The 24885-nt window shown below is 33.1% G+C and overlaps 2 protein-coding genes across 4 annotated transcripts in view; both read left to right on the top strand.

The window, feature by feature from the left end:
* LOC149420577 (uncharacterized) overlaps nt 1–9829 on the top strand; it is a 142147-nt gene extending 132318 nt beyond the window's left edge. The window contains exons 4-7 of the mRNA XM_089636810.1: nt 725–778; nt 2267–2312; nt 2736–2794; nt 9617–9829. Of these exons, the coding sequence (XP_089492936.1) occupies nt 725–778; nt 2267–2312; nt 2736–2794; nt 9617–9817 (360 nt within the window). The 3' untranslated portion in view covers nt 9818–9829. The remainder of the gene's footprint in view (nt 1–724; nt 779–2266; nt 2313–2735; nt 2795–9616) is intronic.
* Nucleotides 9830–12590: 2761 nt separating this feature from the next.
* LOC149420576 (alpha-tubulin N-acetyltransferase-like) overlaps nt 12591–24885 on the top strand; it is a 29513-nt gene continuing 17218 nt past the window's right edge. For 2 of the 3 annotated variants that reach the window (XM_089636813.1, XM_089636811.1), the window contains exons 1-2: nt 19040–19223; nt 21041–21190. In XM_089636813.1, coding sequence (XP_089492939.1) covers nt 19120–19223; nt 21041–21190 — 254 coding nt within the window. In that variant the 5' untranslated portion in view covers nt 19040–19119. Of the gene's footprint in view, nt 12729–13184; nt 13363–19039; nt 19224–21040; nt 21191–24885 lie in introns of those variants that run through there. The other variant, XM_089636812.1, reaches the window with a different exon arrangement.

Below are 24885 nucleotides of genomic sequence, written 5' to 3'. Positions count from 1 at the left end.
TACTCTATACAGCAAATTTAAATCTCACCATCCCGGCACTGTAAATGAAACCTTGATGGTTCTGAATTTCTGGAATACATATATGGAAAGCTGGAAAATAAAAACATTCAAATATGGGTCAACGAGAGGCAATATCTAATTTGAAACATGTCTAAAATTAAAGCCTATTTTTGTAATACGACTCCATAAACTGAATTTAAAGCCATTTAGTGATGTTTTATGAGTAAAAATGTACATATTTTATTACATTACACAAAGCATTACAAAATAAAACTTAAAGTGTAAGGATGTATTATCGGTTGATAAAATATTCTTCCACGCAAAAGACAAGAATTTGAAGATTGGGAACTTGGTTACATTTTAAAAATATAGTTGGGATCCTTACAAAGAGATTATTAAAAAATATTGATACCTATAAAATTATCCGACATTAATGCCTTTTCCGCTATTCAAATAGGACCGGCTTAGAAGTAGAATAACCGTTCCGGCCGGAAGTGTGTTGATATTGAATCAAATTATAATCTGTAATTTACCCAAGCTTTGCAGGCTACCAGAAGAGGAACTAAACAGAGTAGTTGATTTTTGTTATTCAGCTGTCAGTTTTTATTTATTGAATATGCTGTTTGAAAATGCACAATGTAATACATGCAAATTACCCATCGACCAAGTACTCAATACCTAATTAAATGATTGTAACATTTTCAATTTGCTTGTTGAATTCTAGCCTCCTTACATCGCAAATTCGGACTATGAGCAACCAAACCCTTATCCATTTGTTGTAAGTAATTGTTTTTTATCATTATTTTTTTTTTATAAACCAAACTTTTAAATGACACCTTAAAAGTTTCATAATATATTGTGCAATATTCTGCAGTTGCCTATTAAGCGGCCGCTACACTACTCGCTTCGACGAAGTCCTCGACGAAGTTAGCCGAAGTTCGAAGTGCGTGCCCACACACTCGTGCAACTTCGCGAGTAACTCAGTCCAACCAGTCAGTGATTGGTTTATTTATGCCGTGACGCTTCGAGTCCTTTGACTCGGGCGCATTTACCGACAACAATCGGAAGTCGGGCGAAGCGAAGCGACGTTGCCCGAAGCGAAGTGAAGTTCGTGCCCACACTATCGTATTCGGTCAACTTCGATCAACTTCGTGAGTAGTGTAGCTGGGCTATTACAGTGAAACTCTCTTCAGAAATGTTCCAAAGGACCGAACAAAAAAAAACTCCTTAAAAAATGGGATCCAATTTTTTAAATGAAGATTTTTCTAGTATTGTACACATAATTATTATTATTATGCATTTTTAAATTTCATAGGTAAAATGAATTAAAATATATAATTGTTTCTTTCGTATTTTTTCAATGATCTCGAGTTACCACAAAAATCTGGAGTTGTTACTATGTAATCTGCTTCAACAATGTTGTACATTTTATGACTGTTGAAAAAAAATTTCATTTGGTACAAGGTACCTGTGTAACTAGTATGTTGTGACCCTAGTTTCAGTTTATGATGGTTTTACTGCCGAACTTCTAAAACCTCAATGGGTTGCAGACAATAATAACAAAGTGTTAAATTTTATCACTTTCAGAAAATAGAGACATTTTCAGGTATATTTCGTCACCTGTTTTGTTTGTGATGGATTCACCACCAAACTTTTTAAACTTAGGCATCTTGTATGGAAAAAAATCGTGTTTTTGCAGTTTTTTTGTATAGAATTTCAAGGGATTGAAAAATAAAACTTCTTAAGCGTGAAAACTTCTTAAAACGTGGGAACTTCTTAAGCGAGTTTCACTGTATATTATTTTAAAACGGTGATAAACAATCTTTTATCGATTTTTCAATAATAATTGTTTACAAAGTGGTCTATAAATTAAAATTATTATTTAAATTAAATTTATTATTTAAATTAAATTTACTAAGCATTTAATATTGCTTTGAAGATATTGCTATCTAACCTAACCTAACCGAACACACTTAGGGCGAGTTGTCTCACAGAATTTTAACAATTCATCAAATTTCCAAGTTATAATTCAAGTTCTGTTATTATCCGAGTACTGTGAAACATTGGCCTTTGATGAAATTATAACATAACTTAATTTTGAAATGTGATAAATCATTCAAATTCTGTGAAACAACGCATCCTTAATGTGTGTTTATTGATTTTTGAACATACATTTCAGACACTTCTTAAATTCTGCTAGTATTTTGTAATTTTAGAAAAAAATGTTATTAATTTAGCTAAATAAAATCTTATTTTTGATTTCTAGCCGCCAAATAAATCTATTCCACCTCCACCACCATACAATCAACAAGGTATTTTTAAATTTTTTTTATATCATGATTAAATTGGTATGACGCACAAATAATGTGTTGATTCCAATGTGAAAATTCAACTCAATAATAATAATTAATATGGATTGAGAGATCGATCACCCAGTAACTGTCGACGATCATTGACAGATCGACAACCTTTATTCACTACTGCCGAACCTCCACAAAAGGGTAGTTGCTTTGCAATGTTCCCGCATTGTTATAATATTGTTGCCTTGTATGACTATTTACACTGGCGCTTTCAATACTACTTCCCTTTTGCTGAAATCTGGTAGCTAACCCATATTTTTTTACGTTTCCTATTTAAAAACACCTATGTTTAATACAAAGTGTGCAAATTTTACCCTTTTTAGTGCATATAATCCAATATCTACTGATGTTCAAAACTTATTAATTGCTTTACAGGAGGGCAAGAACCCAACCCTGGAATGTGGATGATGAACCAGGAGGAGGTACCACACAAGGTAACATACATTCAATAATTATATATTATAATCATGTTTAATACAGGTGGTTGTTTATGAATAACTTGACCATATTTGTTACCTCATACTACAATCATAAAATGTTAAGCAGGGTACTCATCTAGCCGTGTGACGTGTAACGTAACTGAAACTGTATCAAGTGAGTACGTAGGCGCGAGCCTACTGCGAGCCGCTCGCGGGTGGAGCGCAGTGTGATCGCAGCGAGCCGCCGACGGCGGATTCACTGCGATCACACTGCGAGCACTAAAGGCGGATCCGGGAGCTCGTAGCTGGATACGCGGTTACCGTGGACGAGCCGTACCCACTTGCAGATTGATACAGTATCAGTTACGTTACACGGTGCTACACTCTTGGTGAGTACCCTGCTTTACTGCTAACATCATGTTGCTTCTATCATATTTTTGTTTGAACAGCATCATAAGTCTAGACCAGTGATGCACGACCATCGGCCCACTTTACTAAGTAAATAGTTAAAATGTTTGTGAAAATACTCACTTGAGTAAAAAATGTACTACTTTAAAAAATAATGATAATGCTGTTAGACTGTTCCTTTATTTGATATGATTTTAGTCAACATTATATTATTTTTTTAATAAATTTGCAAGCGGTGTGATTATAATGTTGTACATGTATATTATTTTTAGTCTAACAAGGTAGAGGTAAATTATTTTAAAGATAAACTAGTTTGGAATGCCCGCCCGCAGTCCCCTCATACCTCGCGAATGCCCAAATATACTGGGTGAGTAGCGAAGTTCATCAATTCCGTTATTTTCATGTTTTTCTGTTTCATTCTTCAGCTTGCTTCCTGACAAAAACAAAATCGTTTAAAAATAAATAAATTTATTAAATTAATTTATTTTTGATCTATCCAGTACACAATTAATGGTCTCTTTAAAATGATTTACCTGTAGTTTTTTTGTAGTTAGAACTAATTTCCTAGTAAGTAAATTTGAATTGAATATATTATTTAAGTAATATTGTGAAGAAAAAACGTATAGTGGCAAACATTTTCGGGATTGTTGCAATCAAACAAAAAGTACATATTATACAGGATGTCGAAGGCCGAACTTACCTGATAAACACGCCGGAATGAAGAGTAGCAATGTCCCATATCTAGGTCTGATCTGTATTCATGGAACGAACTAATGCAATGCACTCCCAAACGCTTCGTGTATGGAATCAATATTGTGGAAATTAGCTCAATGTGCATTACAAAAATAAATAAAAACAACAAATGCTATGTGAAAAAAAGATGATGTCATCAACCAGAAGAATAACAAAAAGATTATATAGTGCATTATATATAGGCATTGTCATGAAATTAAATTTCACTAAATACAATTATTAGTTTTTTTTTAATTAAGAGTCAACATTTAGTTTATTAAATTAAGAAAAATGGTAGAACCTGCAGAAAAGCTTCCATGTGGCAGCTTTTTGTGATAACTTTTTTTTACTGTTAAAAATCTAGTAAAATCAATGTTTTATAATAAATAAAGTATTTTAAATTAAAACCAAAAAAATTAACTGAGAGTTTGAGAGGGAAAACCTTGTAATAATTATGTCTCTAATTAGGACAACAAAAATAATATTTGTATTTTTTCCTATAAATACCTCAACTTAAAATCATCAGAATCAGAAAAATGTACTTTAAATGTTCCACATTCCTAAAATGAAAAATTTCCCTTACTGTTATAAAGGTTGTTTATCACTGACTTAGACTTTAAACATGGTTATTCTAAACCAGTGATGCACAACCCGTGGGCCTGTTTCTTATGGCTGTAGTCTAAGAATGGGTTGTTTCGGAGAATTTGAACAATTCTTCAAATTTCAAAATGAATTTTTAAGTATTGTGAAAGATTTTTTCAAGTCCAGCAACTATCCCATAATGATATAATAACAGAACTTGAATAGGACTTTCACAGAACCCGAAAATGAATGTTGAAATTTGATGAATTGTTCAAATTCTCCGAAACAACTCGTCCTAAATAAAAATCATAATGTTAAAGGTAATTTTCATAATTTTAAAAGAAGAATATTTCAAAAACAGTGGATGAACAAAAATTGTCTCATTGCAATTTTAAAAAACCAAGTTATGTTGTGTTTGTAGTATTGGAGTAGCGGATTATAACTGCATCTACATGGTGTTGGAGTAGAAATAGAATAATCATCATTAGTATTAGAGGTGAGTTTTGATATTTCTCAGTTCTGGATGCTTTGATCCAAATAATCAATGGTTTTGCGGTAAAAAAATTTTGGACTTCGCTTCTTTGTTTGGATCTTCGTTTGATATATTATTACAAAATGTAATCAATACAATTGTATTGATTGGGCCTTGGGCGTTTATGCATGATATAATTGATATATTAATATGTGTTCCTTATTACAAAATGTAAAAAGGGTACGTAACCAAAATTTGATTTTTGCAAACGCTGGCTTATTAGGTTCAACAAAATAATTCGTCATCATTTAACCTTATTCATAGTCTTACATTTTTTAACATTATTTGGCAGTGTTTATTAAATCTTAAGGTATATTTGTATTCCAACCAATGTTCTCCGTCAGTACTTATTTATATATTTCTTAAGTATGAATCCATCACTTGTGAATCTAGTATTATAACTATACATATTCCAATTTCTAAATATATATTGATTTACAGTTTTGTATCATAGTTTCATTCTTAACAGGTAAAATTTTCACTCTGGAATAGCATTAGGGTGACATGTCTCCTCTATAAATGTAAATATATACTAGGGATAACTAATAGTTTTACAATTGCGTTTTGAATCATTTGGGTTTGTTTATGTTTAAATTTTGCCAGTATTGATCTTAGCCTTTTACAAGTTTTTTAAAATAATTAAACATTGAAGACAATATTAGTGATTCTCAAACGAAAATTATAAATCGAAAAATCAAATGAAATTTTCTTCAATGATTAAATATTACAATTTAAGCTTTTACTTAATACATACCATTTAAAGTAGCAAATCACGGTATTACCAAGATAAACATGTTCCATTACTAATTCTGAGCTTTCACAATTATAATTATTTGAAATAATGATATTAAAATTTGAAATAAAAATATTTGGATTAAGTTGGAGTTTAGCATTAGACGATCTTAAATGCATTACTTTGTTTTTTTCGCATTTATTAAAAACCTGCTTTTTGTGACCACTTACAAAGATTTTTAAAGTTGGCTTGCATGATATCATTCGCAATTTTTAAGTCTATGCAATATAACCAATGCTGTATCGTCAGTAACATAAAATGTTTAACAATTAAGAAAAGTTTTTTTTCAGTATTGATACATAAATTATAAATATAAATCCTTCGACCTTATATAGTTCCTTGTGGAACTCCTGCATTAATATTTTAAGTATATTTATTTTACTACATATTTTTCTAGGATAATTTTTATGTAATTCTACTAAATCCACTGCACCTATTGGTTTTATCTTGGATTTAGAAAAAAATTGTCCATAGCGCTCTCTCTGTGCGTGCTTTATTTGGTGTATTGATTGAATACCGTTTTACGATTTACATTTTCTTTGGAAACTTACTTTCCAAATGATAAAGATAATTCCTATTCCTATTCACCATAAATTTAGCAAAATTAACGCCTTCGAGGCTTTCTTTGTATATGCTACGATTGATTTATTAAATGTTTAAAAAATTTCCTGACAAAATAAAAAAAATTCTGGCTTGTTGATTTAAAAAGAGATTAAAATAAGGCAGTTCTAAAGCCATACTATACCACTATTCGCATCCTATGCAGTCCTGGAACGTCTGAAAAATAAGTAATATTCGCACTTCTCTTAAAAAGGTTGTGCATCACTGCTCTAAACAATGATGGTGCTCTACAAATGAAGACAATTTTTTTGTTGTTTAATTATTATTCAACCATAGTTTGTTTGAATCCAAATTTACAAAGTTGTTCAAATGTGAGAAGTTTTGCAATTATGCAACAGAATGCTATAACTACAGAATGGAAAGGTGTAGAATTCTGCTGGTTGTTAATTCCAGAAAAATGGTTTCCTCGAAAGAGAGAATGTGACTCCATTGAAATATATATTTTTTTAAATGTGTTTTATGCTAATGTTTTCATACTTTTGTTTCCACAGATCCAAGAGACATACCAACATTTCAATTTACACATGTTCAACATGTGAGACACAAACCAAACAATATCAACAAAATAAATTATTAACATTATAATATAAAACAGATAAATATAAACATTGCATAATCTCTTAAAAAAGATTAGCTGACGTCTTTAGCAGGAGAGAGAAAAGACTTGTTTTGCAATTTACCAAAAATACATTTTTAATCTGACTAATAATTAAATATAATTGGCAGAACAATTAGATAAAAACATACGCTTCGTAGACTAAGTGATAAGAATAAATAATGTAATAAACAGACTCGCATCACTTATCACGTGCGCTAAAATGAGACTTCTGGAGCAAGATGGTCTGAATACTACTACATATTATAGCAACTATGAATCTTTTGGCTTGCAAATAGTGAATATGGAATATATTCCCGTCGTCGTAGAATAATGCAGTAAGTGCATTCTTATTTAAATTTGACTAACATATATTCACTGGAGGTGTACAGTCCATAAAAGCTGTAATTCTATGCACGTCCCAAAAAAGATAAAGATTTTTCCTTTTGGCCTGAATAGTTTTACAGCCTCTAATGACTGCATGTTTCTGATTGTCGTCATGCGGCTAAAACTGAATAACTAACAAAAAAAAATTATATTATACGGAAGAGTGATTTAAACATTTTTGCTGCTCTTTAAACATTGTCTTTGAAATTATTGTAAATATTACGTAATTTTATTTTACATATTTATATTTTATCCAATTGATATGTCGTAATGAAAATACTTTTAAATATCTAGTGAATATTCTTATCACTTATTCAATATATTTACTGCTCAGAATAATTACAAAAATACTGATAACCCTGAATCTCTTTCAGCAGATGTAAGGTCATTTGAAATAAAGTTGTTTTTAAAAACAATATTTTTCCATTTTTATTAGTTCAATTTTCTTTGTTTGGCGGGGATATATTATGTATGTCGGGTGATTACGTTAACAATCTTGTATATAGCCGTGTAACTAACACTTAAACAATAAAATATAATATTAACAACATAACTTAGCAAAATGTGCCTTAAATATGAAATTAAGAAACAAACTCCGAGACGGTTTTTTCTGGAGAACTTGCTGGTATTGTGTTTTTTATTGCTTTATTTATTAAAAAATTAGATAGATTTTTAAAATTAGATTTTTCATAGGTATTTAAACCTTTACTACCTATCCCTATACCCTATTTTAGTCACTTAGCTACCTACCCTCTGTCCGTGAGACGTCTATGAGAATCTATAGCAGTGGAAGATACTTTGAGATAAAATTAATTATTTTAGGCACTTTTAGGATTTATTAAAATTATCGAAATGCGACAAATCATCAGGATTTCTTAGATAAATCAAAATACAAACATATATATTTGGAAAATAAGATCCACGATCATAGGAACATAAATTTTCTTACAATATTTTTATATATTTATTTTATATATTCTATGTATAATATGGAGTTCGTGGGATTGCACCACCCTCGCCGAGATCTGGAACAAACAAGATAAAAAAATAAATAAAAAATTAGGAACTTTTTTTTTGAAAATTTTCATAATTACGATAGTAAACTAAAATTTACAAATTTCAACGCAAACGTGCGCATGTATGTTCTCGACGAGTGCATGCTCAGCACATGCGGGGAGAAGGTACATGAACCCACTAAATGTAAAGATGCATGCACACTTAGTTATTCACAAAAATAATACTGCTGGTGTCTGAGACCGGGGGTAGGTAGTTAAGGGTTAAATTTGTTCATATGAAATTTTGTCACATATAAAATTTTGTCACATATAAAAATTTGATGTCTTCAGCACTGATGGATAGGTCAAATGAGTACCCAAAATTTATGCACAAATTTTTTGTTAATTTTAACTCATTCTTAAACCCAACAGCTCGACTGTGAAATGATTTGCCGGCTTTTGTGTTTCCCTCCTGCAACAAATATGTATTACTAACCTTTGCATGCTTTCATTCCTTTCAAACCTTTCTACATGTTTCTTCATTAACTCTTCGTGTGCCGAATTTTCACCGAATGCCAGCTGATTCTATTTTCGTAATATATTGTTTTTTGCAAAATTATGTTTTTATAAATTGTACTGTCTTTCCAGATAATGTGTTTATAAATATATAAAAATTATCTACCATAACTACTTTTGTTTCCCCAAAATAGCTACTTATATTGATTGAAATGATTTTTTTTATCATTCTTATCAGCAATGGCGGAGCACAAGAGGTTAATTAAGAATTTTTATGATGAAAGTGATTTAATATAATATGTATGTGTATTTTATAATTTATTATTACTTACTCTGTTTACTAATGTGTATGTAAAGTCGGATCTCCAGCGACTAAATGTTTTCCATCGGCAACAGAAAACAAAAGCATTGTGGCCCCGCCTCAATGTTTCATGTTTACACAAACATTTGGTTCAATGTTTGTGGTAATATTGTCGCTGGAGACGCGGCTTAACTCAGCATGTTGCAATAATCAAAAGCATTTATCTGGGCAAATTGCTACTTTGAAAAGAATAATAATAATTAAAGTGATAGTAGATAAATAGCATGAAAGCATGTTGTATTTTGGTAAATTAACGCATTGTAGAGAATTAAGAATGTTGTTTAATTAATAGTCTGGTGTATTTCTTTCTTTCAGATAAAGAAGAGGAAAGAAAATATTGAGAAGAGAGAGCCAGTGCGGAAAGAAAGAATGACCAGAAGTAGCTTAGATTCGCAGCGCAAACTCCGTCCACGGCTGAACAACAAAAAACTCATACCTCTCCTGAAAGAAGACATATGGTCAACGATACATGGCTATGATTACAAGAACCGGCAAGGGAACAACAAACCCAAATAAACAAACCAACCAATCCCCGTGAATTCTTCATCTTAACTGCAGTATTCTTCATCATTCATTTATATTCATTCTAAATTATTACTATTCTAGTTTTTTACTACTTTACTATTCTACTTTTTAGTTTTCTTACATGCCAAAATATTGTTAAAAATTTGTACAAATATAAGAAATGCTTTAAATAATATTAAAATTGTTAAAGAAAGTAAAAAAATACTCCAGCATTGTTAAAAGTGTGATAGAAGTTATAAAGGAACTTAGAATTTCCTACCAGTATACAATCTTGGTTTAAAGACTTTATGACTTTTCAAACACTGCAGGAAATAGAAGTATTCTGGGTAGTACAAACCATAATGTAAGGAAAATTAAACCAAAATAATCAACATTGTTTGTAATATAGATAGATTATAAGAGATTCAATATATAATATAAAGTGTGAAAGCCCAAACCAATGGACATGAATGAAGAAGTCTCAAGTTGAGACGGGCATTAATTAGGCGATAAGATTAGGTTAAATTAGATTAGGCGATAAGATTAAATTGGATTAGGTTAAATTAGATTAGGCGATGGACTTAATAATTAAGCATATACTTTTATTATCTGTTATAACTACCTAATTATATGAATAAATGACTATTCAAACTACTTTGGAACTCTTTGGAAATGGTTGGAGAATCTCAAGCAAGCTGTTGGAACAACTTTTGGAAGAAATGGATTCTACCATGTTGATGTGGCACCTTCGGCTAAACCCCCCAGAAACTGATTATTCTTGTACAATGAGGATTGGATGCGCGTCACAAAGATGGTGCGTTTTCCTGAAGAAACCCTGGAGATAACAACGAAAACAAAATTCATCTGCTTCACCAAATCAGTGGATCAGTGAAGATGATTCAAACAATTTTCAAAGGAAATGCATATTCTGAAATAATAGATCTTCAAACTTCTTTAATAATACAATGTCATTTTCTCACGATGGTATTTATATACTCTGATGGACCCCGTGCGGTGATAAATTTACTTTTAGAATCCGTTTAGATGTTGATGATGAGCATCTTTCTCAAGAAGTGAGGACGATCATGATGATGACAATCCAAACAACTGCAGTTAAAACTCATAGCTGGAGGAAGAGTGAGAATCTCGTGGTTGAAGATTATTCGTCGGTGGAGAGGCGTCCAAACTCGTGATACCATGGGGTTAAGGATAGATATATTTGACAGGAAAATACCCGTTCATCTTTGGAACAAGATTGCAATAGGATTTTCTTCTTTTACTTTCATTGGGGTAATCTTCACCCTGCAGACTGCAGCCTGAAACATCTCAGCAGAACTAAACTTGAACCGGTCAAAAAGTTTTTGAAGCCTTGAGGAATTTTTTTGATACAATGATATCTGACGAATATATTCTCGAGGTAGTTGCAGCTCGACTTCATGCCTTTGTGGAGCAATTTGATTGGCTAGAATAAGAAGCCAAGAGCTGTTTTATCTCAATAAACATAGAGTAAACAAGAAGTAGGTTGATAAGTCACTGTTACAATTCAAGAAACAATTATTTCATTCGTCTATCGATAGAGATATGAGCTGACATCCAATAACATCAGTTGGCTAGGAATGGACAATATATTATACGTATTATGATGATAGGAACGAATTATCACTATATATCAATTATTGTTTCTTGTCTAATTCAGCATGGTTAAGGGAACCATGAAAATTTCTGACTTTTCAAACAGCAGTGTTAGAAAATCGAATGATTGAATGCAATTAAACTGATCTTCTGAAATCTCTATGGCAAAGGATGAATATATTCACCAACCCGAGTACTGAGTTGTTCAGGAAAAATTTGGACTTATAATATGCAATTAATTTTATACGGAAAATTCCAATTCTATCTCCATCTACTGAAAGTAAAGTATGCTTAAAGACATAGGATGAAACATCATAGAGCTATTGACATGTAAATTTTCATGTCAGATGTCACAAATATGTCCATATTTATAAATTACTGTGACACTTGCTGAACCCAACAAAGAGATAGGGTTGGTAAAGAAAGACTGCTGTCGTACACCATGGCATATTATTGATACTCTGATATCCCTACGCTAATATTTTACGAAGGATAACAAATTTTATGAGTCAGTTATCCAAAAACTCATTCAAAAAGGTAAGACGAATTTAAAAAAAACTTAAGATATGTATAATATTATGTTCACATTGTATTTTCATTTGCTTGTGAAATACTCTACTGTGAACCATCGTAAAAATTATCTGAAATCTTCAAACATCAAATGTTGATTTAACGTTGAAAAACGGACGAGAAGAATATGTATTCAATCCAAATGTCTTATTAAAAAGTTGCAAGCTTAGATGTTGGGACTGCCTTCTAATGTACCGAAAGGCAATTGTTACATGAATCCTCAACAATCATGCTGAAAGAAGTAAAAGCATGATTGAATGTCACATTCAGTTAGCAGTTTGGTGTCTGCACTATGACAGGAATTAAATACATATGTACCATTTCGGAAACTACGTTTTTGGCGTCCTCTAACATTAAACCTGCAATTGCACCTATCGCTAGCCTGCATTGAGAAGATGTATTGGCTCAAGGAGGAATGAAGTCCGACAAATAAAATCTTAAACATATCAAATCTAAGTTAGCTTACATACCATAGATACCACACAGGGACATATCTCAAAAGCTGGGATATATCTCTGTTTGGACCTGACAAAACCTGAGCAGCCATTGGGAGAAGATCTGGAATGAAGTGTGCCGCCGGGAGGTACCAGTTTCCTGGAACTACAACCTTGATGGCGATTCTTGACTGGAAGAAATGCTATACATAGATGCTACAAGACGAAACAAAATGCAGCTTGAGGAAGCCAGCAAAATAAGAATTTTCTTATTACTTATGCTGCAGGTAATAATACTTAAAGCCCTATCTATATGCACTGTGCTGTCCAATAATCATTTAACCCATTTGCCGCTTACTGTATCAACTGATGTGCAATAATGTCATTTTTAATTTGTCATTCACTCCCCACATATATGGATGTTTTCTAAAATTAAATTAGTATCCAAAAGGGAAGCACATGTCCGTCCTTCTATCTTTTTCTTAAATATCGAAGGTCAGAGTTAAATATATATACGATAATAAAAAGGCAATATATTAATGTTCATCGTAAAATGTCTACAATATTTGCTAATGTGCACATAAAAGACAATAAATACTGTAATTATGTTTGAAAAATACTCAAAATAAAGTGACATTTTACCAAATGAAATTCTTTAATTTTTATAATGAACAATGATAAAGTTTTAGCTGAATACAATAGTAACATTAAAAAAAATTTACTGAGTCTTTTTTGTTTCACAGTTTTTTGAAGAACAAAAACTTGCTGCAAGTTAACATAATCCTTGGCACTACAACCCTTGAGTCCCGGACGTCTACAGGAAATGCATCCCCTCCAGCAAGTCTACTGTTGTCTCCCTCCAGCACCTTATGCCCAAGGATGCGGTATTGGCCTTCACGCTGTTCAGCCACCTAAGTTTAGGTTATTAATGTTCTCAAGCCTCCCATAATAATTGTTTAATTTCTATTTCCTCCTTGTACTTTTTATGTATAATGTCAAAATAAAATGTTCTTATTGCTTAACATAAACTCTCCTGTTTTATGTATTTTAATGTTGTTATTTTGTCCTGTGCTTTAATATTATTGTTCTCTTCTTATTGCTTTGTTTGTACAGTACTCTCTTAGTAATTCGCCGCTCGATTATCTGATAATCAGTTAACAGTGCAAAATCAAGCTCTATAATTCACCGGTATTTGTATGTCAAATTAAGTAGTCCTCTACGTGCTTAGACTCGAACGCCAAGCTTTTTACACTGACGGGTTGGATTATCATACTTTTACACACTCAGTTACTATACCGCCGTCTAACTTTCTAGAGCTGACCATTTTACCAGTTACTATTGTTTTGGAACATTTTGTTTATTCCTGCTAGTGAATGGTACGTTTTTTGTTTGAATTAGCTTACAAAATGTAATCTTCTCGCAAGCGTAAACATGACAACTTAACTTTAAAACAAAATTTTAACATTTTACGCAATGAAATACCCGTTTTAATTTTTAGCATACATATTTTGTATACACTATAACCAGCCAACTTGTAATTGGACTCTTGCCCAGTTTTTTGGGTTGGGGGATTAGTGAGAGAGTACTGTGTAGTTATTTTCATGTTATTTTGTCAATATTATTAAAGAGGACTGTAGAAGTAATTTTAAAAACACGACCACTGAATGGGGTTACTAAATCATTATTTTATAAGTGTATTTATAGTAAAGCACTCGAAATAACACAAAACTGCACTGTACAGATGTTACATTATTTTTATTATTATTAGCCTTCTTGGACACTCCTTCATTGTGCAGATTTATTATAGACAAACTTCCTAGATGGGTCGCTCTCTTTAATTTTTGCCATGTGTCCTGTCCAACAGTAATAAATCTTATTATTGGCCGATGTTAGTTGAACTTTTTGCCTGAATACATCATTCATTGATGTTTTGATGATGAGAATGTCTTGACAAAACTGTCAATGAAATAATTGTGAATATGTACTCATAATATAATTAGATAAATCTACGTTAGATTATTATTTGTGGTCAATATAAAATAAATGCAGTACAGTTCCTATTTGAATCCTTTGCGTATCATTTCTACTCTCTCCCTGATTTATTTTTATTTTTTATCATATTATATTTTAAAGGAAGAAAAATGTTCTCTATCTCATATTGATCCACAAAGTGAGATTATTAGACATATAAAAATAAATCTACTTAAAAATGTTCATATAATATTAATTTGTTTTCGTGAATATATTTTAAAATACCTTTTCAGTATTTTGCATTTATTATAATAATGTTATTACATACATAATATTATGAATTAATGTTTAAACACGAATTTTCTAAATGTTTTTATCAATGTATATAAATATTTCCAAAGTTATATGTATAATATTTTTTAACTATTTTTATACTGTTCTACAGTCAATATATAATCTATTAAATTAGTTATATATCTATAAAAGTTGTTTTCATGACTGGATCTCAAGAAATTTATCAAATAATAAACAATTTATTCGTTAAGATTTCTCTCAAACAAATTAGTGCTATTTATTCAATTAATTCAATTGTGCCTTATATTTAATTAGTTTTAGTACTCAAATGTGCCAGAGATTGAATTGAAAAATATGTGAAAAAAACAACATGAAGTTTGTCTCATTTTTTTATAGAAGTTTTTTGAAGTCCGGCCTATCCCCAACAAAACTGCACATGACTCGATTTTGTGGTATTTTGTACTTTCAAAAATGCTCCTATCATACTAAAATATATTTTGTTCGCTTGGCAAGGAAATAATATATTTTGATATTTATCTGGCTTGACGTTATGTCACTTGCAAATAAATACAAAAAATCTGTGAAAATGTGATCGACCTTGCAACGGACTTCTTGTGTTTGTTTATGTCATATTACTATATTTATTGAAAATCATTGTGAAGGACACTTATTTAGCTTTATGAAAATATTTTTTAAAAATTGTCTTTGGATTTCTAAATTTAACTTTTTTTATATAAAATGAGGGAGAAAAAATTTCTCTATGGAAACTGCTTATGAAATAAACACAGAATTTTGATAAATACAAACGCAATTATAGATTTCTGTCAGCTGGTGCACAACGTGCAAAACGCCAGTACGGCCGGCACATGAAGGGGTCTGTATTTGGCGGCAGCTCGGCATCCCAGTGGTTTGAATATTTCAAAACTCCTTAGTTCATGATGGAAGTTGTGATGAACTCAGCCAAACAGATTTGTGCTAATTTCATGATACCAATGCTGATTCATACAGATTGTTTGCCTTATAGTCAAGATTGTTAACAATGTTATTTAAACAATCAACGTGTAAAGAACAAAGTTTTTTTTTTACTTTAATGCATCTATTTTAAATATCTTAAATATAAACATAAAAAAGAAGAAGAAAATCGTTTGAGAAACTAGAATCAACAACTCTATCAACCTCACCAAATGCCCCTCGGGTAGGACTGACATTTATTTTATAAGTTAACTGCTGTAATGTCATCTGATTTCAGAGAAATGCGTATATTGCCGAGTGTGTGTATTGATTGCCACCAAAAGTTGTTTGGTGAAATTCAAATAGCTATATTTAAAAAAAGAATGATTATTGGCTAAATAACATACTAATCTGTAGTTTTTTGTAACTGACATTGTAAATGGCTCTAGCCATATTGAGTGACTAGATCTGAATAAGAAGGTATTCCCATTTTTGTCCCCTTTTCCTGACTTTCACATTCCTTCTTCCAAAAAACAGCTTTGGGGGTTGTAATAAGCTTGTTATGTCTTTTTGTTGTGATTATAGTACAAAAATTTTCTGTGATAAAATTATTTGAATAATATTTCAATAAAAAGTATAAAAAAACTGTACAAACTGAACATTTTAATTCATACTAATCAAATTCCGGGAAAAATAATATTCCGCACATTTTTTACAATATCAGTCATTAATTTGTGAAAATACTGAGAATACCCTATTGAAGAAAATTTTTATTAAATGTTCAACATAAACACAATATGCGAACAGTCTCTGAAATCGCTGACGTGAGTGGTTTATATATGACTTTGACTCAAAAAATACAATCAAAACGAAGAAAGCAAAAATTAATATTCATATTTCGCGCTTTTTCTCATTGAAACATGTGAGCTGTATTCAAATTTGGATCTTACGATCTATAATAATACGAGCTAAATTGCTACTCTTTTATTTTACACAGCTAAAAATAATTATGTCTAAACCTGAAGCGCGCTGGCAGACTGGTGACGGCCGGTTATTTCGCAGGACATTGCATTGGTGCGATTTTGAATTAATGGCATTAAAGCCAAATCTATGGTGAGAAGAAACTGCCTAGCAGCCATCTTGTTTGAAAAACTTTTGAAATGATTTTTATGCGAAGTAGTATAAAATGAACTATTTTTTGCTTGCAAACATTTTGTAGTGGTTAGATTAATTAATCAGAAGTAAGTATTTCATAATAAAACATTTTAATAGTCATTTCGTTAAAATTAAAATCGATTGTTCCCTTAGCGGCCAATTTTATTGACGTGATAGTTTTAGGTTTAGTGTTTTTTTCCTTCTCCTGTTTAACCCAAAATATGATAAATAGGTTCATAGTTTGGGTTTAGTAAAAAAACTATAAATATTATAATATCAAACAAGGCGTGAAAAGAAGAATCAAATATCCGTTTTCTTAACGAATTTGCTCCTAAAATGAATTATTATCCATTTCTGGAAACTGAAATATTTATTTTTCATTATTGTAGCGCCGTTTTCGTGAAAAATCACCTCAAGGGGGCTTGTGGACCCAGTGTTTTAAAAATAAAATGTGATTATTATGCGTGTTCCTATATGTATTTACCTTTTTGGGGTATTTGATGAGACAGGGAACGGGCAATTTTATTAAAAAGAAAATTAAGTAAAGGAATTTTTCATGCATCGTCCCCCTCACCCCGCGGCTTCAAATTACTATCCAATAGCTTTGTTCGGGGTCTCTTAGGTTTATGATTTTAACAATGTGAAACAATGCGCCCGTTTCCGGGTGCAGAGTATTTCCGCAATATTGTCTAGCTAACATACGCCTCGGTTGAGCGTTTGCGCCGAAATTCGAACATATACTTCGGAATATTGAATGTTGTTTTTAAGATATTTCTACAAATTTAAGCTTCAGAAAAGATCATACTAAATTATCTCCGCATTGATAAAACTGATTAGAGGATTGGAGTTGGCGACACATGGTATCATAGCACACACTTTACATATCTGTTCTGATGATGGACACTGTAATTCTGTCATACTTACTTACTTTGTGAATACCGCACAAGAGTCCCAACTTTTCCCAACCGTCTGGACAACAGTAAGACTGGCATCCTCAAATAGGATATGTTGTGAGGCTGAAGGTAGTGGGGAGATGGGGGAGAGGAAGCCATTTCAATTTTAGTTATAGGAATATGCCGCAAGTATACTATATATTATTTTAAATTAATGAATTGTGAAATAACACAATTTCAAAAAATAAAATTAAAGATTTTTAAAAAGCCGAGATTTTACAGTACCATAAGAGTAATACGTTTTAAATGTGTTTGAGTTCCCTCATTCAAGTTGCACTACAAATATCCCTTATATTATATGCTGTACGGCTCACCTCACGGCTTTAATACAAAAATGTTCATACAAAGAAAAATAATCTATAGTGCAATTTATGTGAGGTACTCAACACTAACGCACACGTATACTTCGAAGGATAGTACCTGGACGGCCTCCATGGTCGGGGAGTAAGGCTCTCGTCTAGCAAGCTGGAGGTCGCGGGTTCAAATCTCAATTATTAATTATTATTTAATTAATTTGTGTTATTTCAGAAATTAGTAATTTCAGTAATTTTACCGTATATTTGCGGCATGTTCCAGAGTGGAAAATACTCTCAATGTCGCCCTGGTGTAAGACCACCATTCTGTATTGAAACGTTGTTTCAAATGGTTTTGGCCGTGTTTGGTAATACGATCTGAAAAGCCAGGTTTTTTCCCACCTTTCCCTTCCCATCTACCTTCAGCCTCACAACATACCCCAATTGGGGATGCCATAGTCTCGCTGGCTCCAGGCGGTTGGGAGCAGCTGGGAGTCTTGTGCGGTTTTACATTAAAACAAACAAAGAATCCACGCGCCATTCCATGCCGCCGAGCAGAAAAGTCTCACAATTTACTGCGGTGTACCTCACCTTACTTTCGTACTTTACTTTTTGCGCGGGTACCGTCGCTCCATAAATAAACCACCCTTCGTCGCTCCAAAGTGGAGGTGCAAATGCCACCATTTGCCATACAAATTAGCATCGGCCGGGACGGCCGGTAACCTGCTGCAGTCTTCCATCGCGCTAACAAATAACAATAACGCTAGACTATAGCTACTTATCTGCCGATAAATAGTGAATAAAGAAATCCACTTGTCTGTCCATCAAATATGGGTCTTAATATTGAGGTAATAGAGGATAATGTTCCTTGCAAGGTTTGTGTAGTTATCTGTCAAGGTTGCTCATGCGTGAAGTGAGTCATGTTTGACATACTTCAGTTCAGTGAGTGGTTTATTTATGCTTCAGTTGCTTCCTTGATTCCCTAGTCGTTGTGTCAAAAGCAGCGAAAGAGTTGTCATTTGTATTTATTTTGGAAAAATCATCAAGATACCTAGGAAATTATGGAATTTCAATATGAAGTCAAGGAGCTTCAGTCGGCAAATTTTTTAATCATCAGCGAAGCCGACGTAGTGTCTTATTATAAAATCAACAGCGACGACAGGAGGTTACAGATGTTTTAATAAATATTTTTTCGCGAGTTACAAAACGGTATCGCACTTTACCGTTCCTAGATTTTTATAACAATAAATACAATAGATTTACCTGTCGCACGAATAGTTCTAACAAGAAACGTGTTGAATATATTTTCATACAAGATTGTCATTTTATGGTCGGGTTTATTCAGTGTATCGCACGAAGGTTGAATTTAATTTCCAAAATAGGAAATTATTTATAGTCACGGTCCCGTATATAAAGGGATCGTTCAATGTTTGTGTGGCAGTGCGAATCGGAGGAATAACACAAACTATTTCATTTGTTTTTCTTCGTTTTCTAAATCACTTTGTTTCAACTGTGTTTATAATGCGACTAGTCACAGATTTTACCATTTCAAATTAGTTTTCCACTCATTCTGTGGACTTTATTATCCTACCCGGCTTCACTCGAGTTTCAATTCTCCCTTTTCTTATTAAAACAAGTGAAAATATTGAATAAACAATATTGCATTTTGTATTTTTTGATAATAGAAATCTATCTGGAAAATATGTATTTTCTATAAAGAAGCTGTGCAACTTTCATGGTGACAAAGCTTACAGTTCAAGAGTTTTTGCTGCTTTAGATTAATAGATTTCTGCTTTATAGTAAATAATAATAAATTTATTTATTTTACACATCAAACAGCAGAAACTTTACAACACATGGACTGTGTTTTAAATTAATTAATAAAATATACTAAATAAATAATCACATTCTTGTGTGCACACTTTTCTTCAAAGAATAACCATAGAAATAAAAATAGAATCTTCGTAAAACTATATAACCCAGATATATTGTGGCTTGTGATTATTATGAAATTTTTGCTATATAACTACCCACCCATGAAAAATCACAGGATGCAACTTATGAGCATAGTTCCACTTTTAAAAAATGCCTAAAAAAGTTGCCATATAGTATGCACGTTTCAAATATAGAATTAAAATAATTGTATGCGAAAATATATTTCATATAGGTACTTTATTGCTTGTTTTTTGTGATACTTTTTATATTTTCCTCAACACTTCATCAGTTTCAATTTTGACAATTCATGCTCGTGCTCTTTACATACTCACATATAAAATAATGTTCTACTAGCACAGACCCGGGAAAAATCATGGAAAAATTAAAAAAAAAAGTATTTTTAAAGTAAAAAAAAAAAAATGTTACGGACGAGAATCGAACCCCAATCAATGAACGATTGGAAGACAACTATGCAGACTATTACTCCAACAGCTATTTTAAGAACGGCGATATGACGGCCTTTGTTGTCGAGGGGTAAGGCTCTTGACTAGCAAGCTGGAGGTCGCGGGTTCAAATCCCAGCTGTTATTTCACAAATTATTAATTAAAAATAATATGTAGTGTATTTTGCGGCACGTTCCAGAGTGGAAGATACTAGTAGTATCGCCCTGGTGTAAGACCACCATTTGGAATTGAAACATTGCTTGAAAACCAGATCTGAATAGTCAGGTACTTCCCCACCTTCCTCTTTCCCATCTCCTTCCCCTGCCCACTACCTTCAGAATCATAACACACCCCAATTAGGGATGCCATAGTCACACTGGCTCCAGACTATTGGGAGCAGTTGGGACATTTGTTCGGTTTTCCAAAAAAATATATAATATAATTAATTTTGCGAAACATGTAGATTGTGTATATAAAAGTAAAGTGATATTTAAGTGAGAATTATGTTTTTTTTTTCAAATTTTATAATGTCATATACATCACATCTGAAATTATATTGTTTAATAATATTTCTGTATGCCTAACTTTATTGCATTAATTCTAGGAGATACTACTTGCAGTTAGAGAAGCTGGTAGATTCCCTCGGGGAACTTTCAGCAATAGAACAGCTGCTGAAGAAGCCCATCACCACATTCAAGAATCTCATCAATACGAACCATACAATCTACATGGCTCTAGATCCAGACTATAATAAGTACTATTTTTTTTTAAATCCTAATTTATGAATAACCTGACAATATGTATTTGAATTCCTTCTACTGCCAAAATTTTAAGTGAAAATGTTGCTTGTGCAATGATGGAAGAGGATTGAAATGCCATTAATCGGTTGACCACCCAGATGCCTGCGTGGTATTGGGTTCCGGAGATAATCATTGTCAATTGTCAATGTGCATACATAGAGATACCCATTCATAGCTTTAATTTTTAAGAAATGTAGCATTAATTATTGAAAAAATAGCTTTAATTTTGCGTTTTCATAGCGTTTATAGCTAAATAGGATAACGTCAAAGAATGGGAATCGGCAAGAGGGGACAAACAATTAAATTAGCAAAATCACTTGAAACATGTTTATTGTACAGGTTTTTCCAATAAGAGGTGTTATTTTGATATTCAATCATAAAAGATAGATGGTTTCGTTGCTTGTGTGGCACGTAGCGCCGTCTTGTTGAAAGCAAACGTTGTCCAGATCAATACCATCCAATTCCGGCCATAAAAAATCATTAATCATCTCTCGATAGCGCAATCCATTCACCGTAACTGTTGCTCCAGCCTCATTTTCAAAAAAGTAAGGTCCAATGACTCCGCCGTACCATAAACCGCACCAAACAGTCACACGTTGACGATAGAGAGGCTTATCAACAATAACTCTTGGGTTTTCCGAGCCCCAGATGCGACAATTTTGCTTATTGACGAAGCCACCGAGGTGGAAATGGGCCACATCACTCAAGATGATTTGCATTTGATTCACTGAAATTAATTTTAAGTTGTTGAAGAGTGTATCGTTCCATTTTTATTAATGGCGTAGTTTCTACTTGTCAAATGTCAAAAAATGACAGCTTCAAAAGTAACATCTACCGAAATAGCGGGCTATTCAAAATAACACCTCTTATTGGAAAACCCTGTATTATTTTTGCTGTTTGTTTTTGGGGTGTTATGCCGTGTTGCGCTAACTCCTTCTTTAGCCGACGTTTCGGACAGCGTTGCAGTGTCCATCATCAGGGCAGATCCGGTAGATCCAAAGATGTGTAAATTTTGGTTGTCGAGTTTGTGCTTATTTATTTGTGGCCTGGGCCCGTCCAAGTGCGAAATGCCAACAGAAGTGGCGACATCTTGTGGCGAATTCTGAAAGCACAGTATTTATGATAGCCTGGGGCCCATCCAAGTGCGAAATGCCAACGGAAGTGGCGCCATCTTGTGGTGAATTCTAGAATTAGAAAACCGATTGACCGGTTAGAGTAGATGTACCCAGTATCAAGGTATAAATGCAATGGTTTTATATTGTATTATTATATGGTATTGGAGTATACTTAGACATGTTATTTGCGTTTAGCTTTGGTGTAGCCGTCAATTACCGGATACCAAGAGCTGTTGAGCTTAGCTCCGTCGTCTCTATTGATATTAAATGGATTTTTGTAGATTTCAATTGCCTCCATAATCAGGCGTGACCTATAAGTTTTGGGTCTTCCCAGGACCTCGGGAGCAAATCCAAAGTAATAGCCGGTTTCAATTAAGTGTTCGGCGATTGCCGATTTATCAGGGAGCTAAGCTCAACAGCTCTTGGTATCCGGTAATTGACGGCTACACCAAAGCTAAACGCAAATAACATGTCTAAGTATACTCCAATACCATATAATAATACAATATAAAACCATTGCATTTATACCTTGATACTGGGTACATCTACTCTAACCGCTGTCAATCGGTTTTCTAATTCTAGAATTCACCACAAGATGGCGCCACTTCCGTTGGCATTTCGCACTTGGATGGGCCCCAGGCTATCATAAATACTGTGCTTTCAGAATTTGCCACAAGATGTCGCCACTTCCGTTGGCATTTCGCACTTGGACGGGCCCAGGCCACAAATAAATAAGCACAAACTCGACAACCAAAATTTACACATCTTTGGATCTACCGGATCTGCCCTGATGATGGACACTGCAACGCTGTCCGAAACGTCGGCTAAAGAAGGAGTTAGCGCAACACGGCATAACACCCCAAAAACAAACAACAAAAAATGCTTTTGGCCGTGAGAATCTAAAAACTTACCCTGTATTATTGATTGAAACTCAACATGGCACATGTTTCTACAGTAGAGTGTGTCATGTTCGTTCTACGATGTGTCAATACAAGATTATAGCGACTAAAAAATCTTTCTGCGTCTACACTATTCACAGGGGCCCACACAGTCACCAGAGCTGCCTCAGCTAATTCTTTGTGAACAATAGAGTTTTACAGCTAAGAGTAGCTGAATTATGTCTACAGTGACTCCATCCCTCACTTGCTCTACAAGCTGTCTTTGAAAATAGCTGTTACTTTCCATGAATTTACTGTCATCAACAGATTTGAATGTTGGTGCAAGCCATTTATCACTTTAATTTGCGAAAATATCGTTAATGCTATGAATGGGTATCTCTATGCATACGTCATTGACAATGTGCATTGAAGTATGATTGACGGAACTTCAATTGACCAGTCGATTCTTTCGCACCAGTTGCTTTGTGTACATCTGCAGAAACATAACCAAAAATGTGTGTATGTGTCAATAATCTTTGAATTTTTCTTTATGTAACTTTAGATGGGTAAGATGATGGCGATCTACGAAACTGAATTCCAAAGGGTTCTATAGATAGAGCAATGGAAACGAACGATTGTCAATCGCGCTTCGAAACAATCATTCCGCTGCGTCAATGGCGCTTGACTATGGTGTCCAAAAATCCACATCATTCTCCACGTCAATGGAGTAAATGATCAATTAGCAGTTGTCAATTGCATAAATGACTTATTTGGTCTACTTAACCCTGGGACCAGTATTTCCATTTATTTTGTCAGATATTTTACATTTTTGAAGTTGCAACCCACAACCTCTGGGTTCAGAACCAAGCTGATTCAACCGCTGCTAAACTTACTCTGTTTTTAAAAAAAGAATACTGCACAAAAGTCCCAATTGCCCAGAGTAAGTCATCCTTAATCAGGGTATGTTGCGAGGCTGAAGAGAGTGGGAAGAAGAAGGAGTTGTGTAGAAAAGGAATGTTGTGAAGCATCTGAGTAATTAGATCTGGTCACTAAACACGGTTAAAGTAATTTTATAACTAGATAATTTATTATGTTATGGTTGTAAGCTGTTTTTGTGTGCAGCCATGCATAATGTGAACGTGACCAGAATGTGCGAGGACTTAGGTCTAAGATGAATCAATTTCTAGAAAATGTTCTTAACCAAGAACATAAATTCATCGTGATTACGGAGTCTTGGCTAAACGATTCGATATTTAACGTGCAAATTTTCGACAGCAGATACACAGTTTTCCGAAAAGACAGAAGCACTCAACAAACACGAGGTGGTGGACTACTGCTCGCTTTACTAAACGAAGAAAACATGCGAGCCGAACGACTTTCCCATCTGGAAACGGGAGACGAAAATTTATGGGTCAAAGTCACAATTCAAGGCTTATGTTTATTTATTTGTTCTGTTTATATCCCACCCAGTTCAAAAACGCATATTTACACGACTTTTTTCGAAACTTTAATTAGTAACTTAACTTACCTTGTTGATAAAAAAATCTTAGTGATTGGTGATTTTAACATTAATTCTTCACAAAATCCACGTGCAGTGAACACTGAGCTTTTATATGTTATGGAACTTTTTCAATTGAAGCAATTTAATACAGTACT

Source organism: Hesperophylax consimilis, chromosome 10 (genome assembly GCF_061612785.1).
Source record: "Hesperophylax consimilis isolate HC1 chromosome 10, BYU_Hcon_1.0, whole genome shotgun sequence".
Classification (NCBI taxonomy): Eukaryota; Metazoa; Arthropoda; class Insecta; order Trichoptera; family Limnephilidae; genus Hesperophylax; species Hesperophylax consimilis.
Note: the sequence above shows the minus strand (reverse complement) of the source record. Positions and strands in the feature narration are given on the sequence as shown.